This window comes from Bombus huntii, chromosome 10 (genome assembly GCF_024542735.1).
Source record: "Bombus huntii isolate Logan2020A chromosome 10, iyBomHunt1.1, whole genome shotgun sequence".
Taxonomy (NCBI): Eukaryota; Metazoa; Arthropoda; class Insecta; order Hymenoptera; family Apidae; genus Bombus; species Bombus huntii.
In genome coordinates this window covers 5,372,507-5,378,599 of record NC_066247.1, presented here as the reverse complement: position 1 = coordinate 5,378,599, position 6,093 = coordinate 5,372,507, and the positions used below count along the sequence as shown (strand labels likewise).

Below are 6,093 nucleotides of genomic sequence, written 5' to 3'. Positions count from 1 at the left end.
AATCAACTTACCTAGCATCGCACATTTTATTTTTCCTCTATTAAAACTCCTACTTAGTTACTACAAACGAATTTAAACTGGTTTAAAATTCAAATACTTCGCGCATCGTCGTAAAATCGCCGAAGAGAGACTTCTGATATCAACCACTAGGTCGCGCTTGCGTTCATTTCAAAATGGCGGCAGCTCGGCGGTGGAAGTGACCGATCGACGCGCCCTCAGTGTCTCGCGGTTCATCGATCAGTGTGGTGTGTGTCGCGTTGTTGCTCCGGTGGATTTTTGGTGGTTTCTTCCTGGCTGGGACGTACGCGTAATTTTTTTCGTTTGGTTTCGTAGAACCGACGCGGTGATCGGTCAGGGGGCTCTTGAACGGGCCCAGCGGCAATTACAAAGGAAAAGATGCAACCGAGGATATACTGGATCCTGATCAGTACGGCCGTCATTCTCGCGGGATGCAACGCCGCTACCGAGGTGAGTACTTGCTTTCGTAGCCTTGTTTCTCCCTTCTGTCACTCCTTCGACGATCGTTCGATCCCCTTTTCCTTCGTATCTTGTCATCACTCAACAACATTTATTTTAAAAGGATATTTTATCTGAGTACTTAGCACGTTATAAGTGGTACTGTAGACAGTATCTAAGCCAGCAAATTATTTCATAACATTGTATTCTGATTACACCGCTAATATAATGAAATAAAATAAAATAAATCTAACAAATTCGTTGAACGTACGTTACAACTAGTTTTAAAAAGAAACGTGCTGCGCCTCTGTCCTTCACTTTTGTGTTTGTCTTGTGTTTTCATAGAACGAGTCTGTTTCTTAGAAATACTTCCACTTATGGAATTTCTATCCTGAATATGTACTTGAATGCGTCATATAATCGATGTGTCGCGTTCTTACATGACATGTATCCTCCAGTTTGTGTACGTTCAAATCCTAAACAGACGCCGCACGACGCGACTCAGGCAGCGGTTGTTTACGCTCCATTACCAATTGCACGAATTTGTTTACTCGTTTCGTCGTGGCGTGCTCGTGTGGACAAAACTCGGTTTTGCTCCGATACTAGGACAATTTAAACTTGTTATTGTCGATCCAATTGTACTCTTATAATGTTAAAGAGTATCTCAAATTTGTGCAAAATATGGATAAATTGTTTTAACGGGTTAGCATGTTTATGCAATTAGGTAATATTTGAAAATAGAAAAATTTGCAGGATGCATTTAGTATGAAAAATATATAAAATATCCAGAGTAATGCACATATTATAATATTTAGTAGGTAAAACAAATCTTTATTTAGATCTCATTTTTTACATCGTGTTGATAAAACTATGAATTTGCATAAACTTCCGCAGTCTGGTTACCACTATATGCGTGCTTTCTCGTTTCAATTTCATATAGAACATTCTATGAAATTATTAGAAATTTGGTCTGTTTCGTAAAACGAGCAAGATTAAAGTATAAAAATTCGAGGATAATACTCGAATTTTCGTAGGTACCTGCAGGTGATACTTTCTTATTTGTAGTCGAAGCAAATTGCTTATTTATAGGTCCATTGCATACCAGTGACTTGCTTAGTATCTGTTTCCAATATGTTAACTCTTGCAGAACTAGATGTATTTTAGATTTTAGAAAATAATTTTTGTTTTTTAGGTATTAACATTAGAGACACGTATTTTCTGATCTTTATGAACAAGAGACACAGTAGCGTACTAAAATTGGGAATAGCTTCATCGAAAATAGATACGTTTATCGTTTAGTTAGTGACATTTTGAAATAATATTATCGATTTCGGTCATTTTTCATTCGTTTTTACTTCTTTCATAGAAAATTCGTGTTTTGTATTAATTAATTGGTCATTGGAATATAAGAAAAAAAAGAAAGAGAAAAATACACGTCTCTTTTTAAAATATTATTTTAATTAATTTATTACTATATATATACATAGTTTATTATTATATGAATACAACACATCCATATAATAATTTCGTCGAATACCATCTTTAGCTTTCTAACGAATTAAAACAGGAAATAAATCGATAAAAAATTGATTTTGGGATTCAAAAAGACCCAAGACGGGTGGTACGAGTGTTAACGTTAATAGTTCGTTGTAAATTGTTTCTCGGAAGGCGCGGTGCCTTATAAGACATTTTTACCTGGCGTAATTACATAATAGAGTAAATCACGGGATATTACACGCCCCTACGCGGTGCGTGCCGCGAATCTATTATTTCGAAACTTTTACTGTATCACGGGTGGCGAGGTGTCTCGTTCTCTTCGATAGCCTACGTTACGACAGGACAGGACAGGAATTCTTCTACACACTCGTATATGGCCGATCATTATAGTGGCTATGAAAGTATACGAACACTTGTAGGAATTTTTTTATAAATACTTTAGGCATGTGCGTTATATGAAACATTTTGAAATTTATCAGCACTATAATGAAAGGCGATTATCATGATTACATTTAGCGTTTAAACAAATTTGAAAATAAAACATCAAACATTAAACGAATTTGAATATATATAGAAATTATATGAAAATTAATACAAGTATATATTTTGCAGAGATATCGAAAGTGTTTAAACAATCAATTATCCATTATATCAATAAATTTCGGTACTAAGTGGGATTGTTTTTAACGCTCATTATGCGTTTAAGATGACTATTTTTGTTGTGCATTAATTTTGATTAAATATATGTTTGCAGAGCTTCTGTATACAGCGAAAGACAAAAAATATTCGTACAGTTGAAATGTAGAAATAAAAAGGAATAATATTTTCTATATTATTAAACACATTCAAATATTTATACAAATAATAAATATACACTGTAATTGTATGTTGTAACAGACGTTTATATAAACGATATAATTGTGTAATAAATGTACAGAAATATTGACGTTATTATTAATGTTTTCAAATAATGCGTGACAACATGTATTTAATAATATAGGCAATATTGATTCTTTTATTTCTACATCCCAACTGTGCGAATACTTTTGTCCCTTACTGTATGTATTTCCAGACTGCATTCAAATTTTACCAATATAATCATGACAACCGTGTCTCGTTATTAAGCTATATATTTATTATAAAAATTTATAATAAAAATAAAAATTATAAAATTTGATAGCGCGAGATTGCACAAAATTCACATATGTAATGTGGAAAGATATATATAACGTTCAAAGTGCTTTCTATAATACTTGGTAGCTAAACCAATTTTCCATCGAGGTTCTACCTTTTTTAATTATATTCACAAAAATATAAATTTGCACTAAAACCGATAATCTACTCATTATATATCTATATTCCACATAATATACGATATATAAAAATTTCCTATGGTAGGTGTTCAAATACTTCCGTGAGCAACTGTACGATGTTTTTTTTTCTCTCGCACCATAATCGGTCGGACCGTTGTTTATCCTCTCGTCTCGCACGGTGGACGAGGTATCGGACCACGAGGCGCAAAAACGTGAGACCAGAAATATTCTGTCCGATGTTGACGAGTAATTCGAAACTTTGCCAACACCATCAGGCCTGTATACATTGTTTTTTTTTTTTTTGCTTGCTTTTCGCAAAGACTCTCGACTATCGTTCGGGCGACTGTAGCAACATTGGTGCCGTGGTGAACGAAGCCCTTCGTTGAACCTATCGACGGTTGAAAAATATCGAAAACATTACGCGTATGTTTCATTGAGATTTATCATCGAACAAATATATTCTTAACGAATGGGTAATTAATAGCTAAAACGTGACGTCATAGCTCTGCCTTTTGTAAAAAAAGTGATTAAGGACTACAGGAGAAGAACATGGTAACTTAGGTCTTCTACTTTTTTTTATATTCAGTATATCGTCGGCTACGCACATAGTATTACAGTAGAGTAGTTTTCATTCCGTTTTGAATTTAAGCATATTTTTGTCATACTCTTTAATGTTTTGGAAATATATATTACTCGCTATAAAATATTGTTTGTCAATAATTATACTGTTACGTATAAATATATACTTGGTCTTTAAAACTTACACTCACTGCCTACTTTTAATAAGACATCTCTCTATATCTTTCTCATTAATCTCTAAATTAATAAGAATGTCTTAATAGACACGCAATAAAGACTTAATTAAGACAGACATCGTTAGACATAACAGGTATTGGTTTTCGATTATGTTCTATTGAAATCATCTTGTTCGATGATAAGATAACGTCATAATTAGAAAATGAACAAAAATATGTCTATCATGCCTTCCTCCTGCGATCTTCGATTTAAAAATTCGAACTCCTTCTCATCTTTCAAATTCTCTCCAAGCGTTTTCTCTCGACTAAACTTGATCTTACAACACTGGTAATCTTGTTCGTTAATCGTTCTGTATTCGTAAATACGATATTTCATATAAAAAAAACGTGCCTCTTTTTGATTATTAAATAACGTAAAAATAAGAAATCAATAAAAATGGACTCGTCATATTTGTTCATGGTCCTTAATTGCAAACGGGGCTGAGGACGACATGAACGTATCGTCGATGGAAAAATTAATGACGGTACATATGTGTTGATTTACGACGGGACGGGATCGCGGGTATTAATTGAATTCATTTTAGTTAATTATTGCGTGTAAACAATGTAAAGCCCCTGGTTGGTTCCCCAGTCATCGTCCAAACGAAAGTTTCGATCCTTTTGCTCTTGTGACTCGTTCGAATCAGATTCACGCACACATGCGTTCCTATAATTCGCTGAAATTAATAAAGCCCTTTATTTACGCAATGTTACGTGTATTATTACTTAAAGGTATTACTGCATTGTACGGAAGCAATGCGTTACTGACTGAAAATCTCGTTGGTGCCGATAAATCCACCGATATGTTCGATTTGTTTGTTTCATCCGTAATTTTTCGAAGTGAAAATTTACGCGTAAACGTTACTTTTATTATTCTTATGTCAATGCGTGTACTTCATTCGATATTTATAATAAATAATTCATGAATAATTCACTTCGATATTTAATACTAAATTTAGACACGTTACATGATACATAGCTTAGTTTAAATTTGCTTCGTTTCTAATTCTTCGAAAGGAGAATAAGCATTCTTTTTATTATTTCTTATCGTCGTGTGTAATTTATTCGATATTGCTTTAAAAACACTGAAATTAGATACGTTATATGATACGCAGTTAGGTTGGTTCAAGCTGTTCCTGTGAACCGCTTTCAGCATGTGTTAGGAAAAATTTAGACATGGATTTCGCTGTAAATATAATGTTTACGTTTATTTTATGTTAGTTCGTTAAGAATTGTTGTAGAACTACGGTGTACGTTAAGCATACGTAGGTGGTTTTTATCGTTGAAGATAACTTTTTCATGAAAATGGCCCGCAGAGTATATCGAAGTAGTCAGGTCAGTGAACTGGAAGGTCGTGAACTTATCTATTCCTCAATATTCTATAGGTTTTGTGCTTTTGACTAGATAATTTCTTCTGAAATTATTGAAACTTATACAAATTGCCATTGTTGGGTAAAGTAGATACATTACTCCATAAAATATTTAATACGAAATCGTTTCATCTTCCGATTGATAACATATCAAGCGTTTTACATTATTTAATCTTTTACTAATATTGCAAATAATATAAATATCGTTATTGACAATAAGAAAGAATAATTGTATTTAGCAACAGATTATATTTGCAATAAGGTATATTATTTAGTAGAAGATTATATTTAAATAATATTATTTAGAAATTTATACGAAAAAAGAAAATGATATTTCAGTGAACATTGTCTGTTATTTAATCCTTTTTCCAAAGGGCCTAAAGATAACAAAACAAAAACATAGGTACGGCAAAAATTCCCCCATATCGTAAAGCTGGAATGCTTTTATTCGAACGTGAAGTAGTTTTTACGCGAAAGAAACGTAGAAATCGGGCCGGAAAGGATGTTGGAAATGGACACGGAAGAACGATGTCCCTACAGTTCCGTTCATTGGCCGTTTCGCAAGGCCGTAACCTGTAGCACTTGTACGCTCACTGTTCAGCACAAGATCCAGTCGAACTTGGTCCACAATGAAATCCCATCGATGGTTCACGCTGTTACATC

General features: G+C 33.6%; 1 protein-coding gene across 1 annotated transcript in view; it reads left to right on the top strand.

The window, feature by feature from the left end:
• Positions 1 to 213: 213 nt before the first annotated feature.
• The window catches only part of LOC126870098 (syndecan-like), a 231,566-nt gene continuing 225,686 nt past the window's right edge, over positions 214 to 6,093 (top strand). Inside the window, exon 1 of the mRNA XM_050627564.1 lies at positions 214 to 468. Coding sequence (XP_050483521.1) covers positions 397 to 468 — 72 coding nt within the window. The 5' untranslated portion in view covers positions 214 to 396. The remainder of the gene's footprint in view (positions 469 to 6,093) is intronic.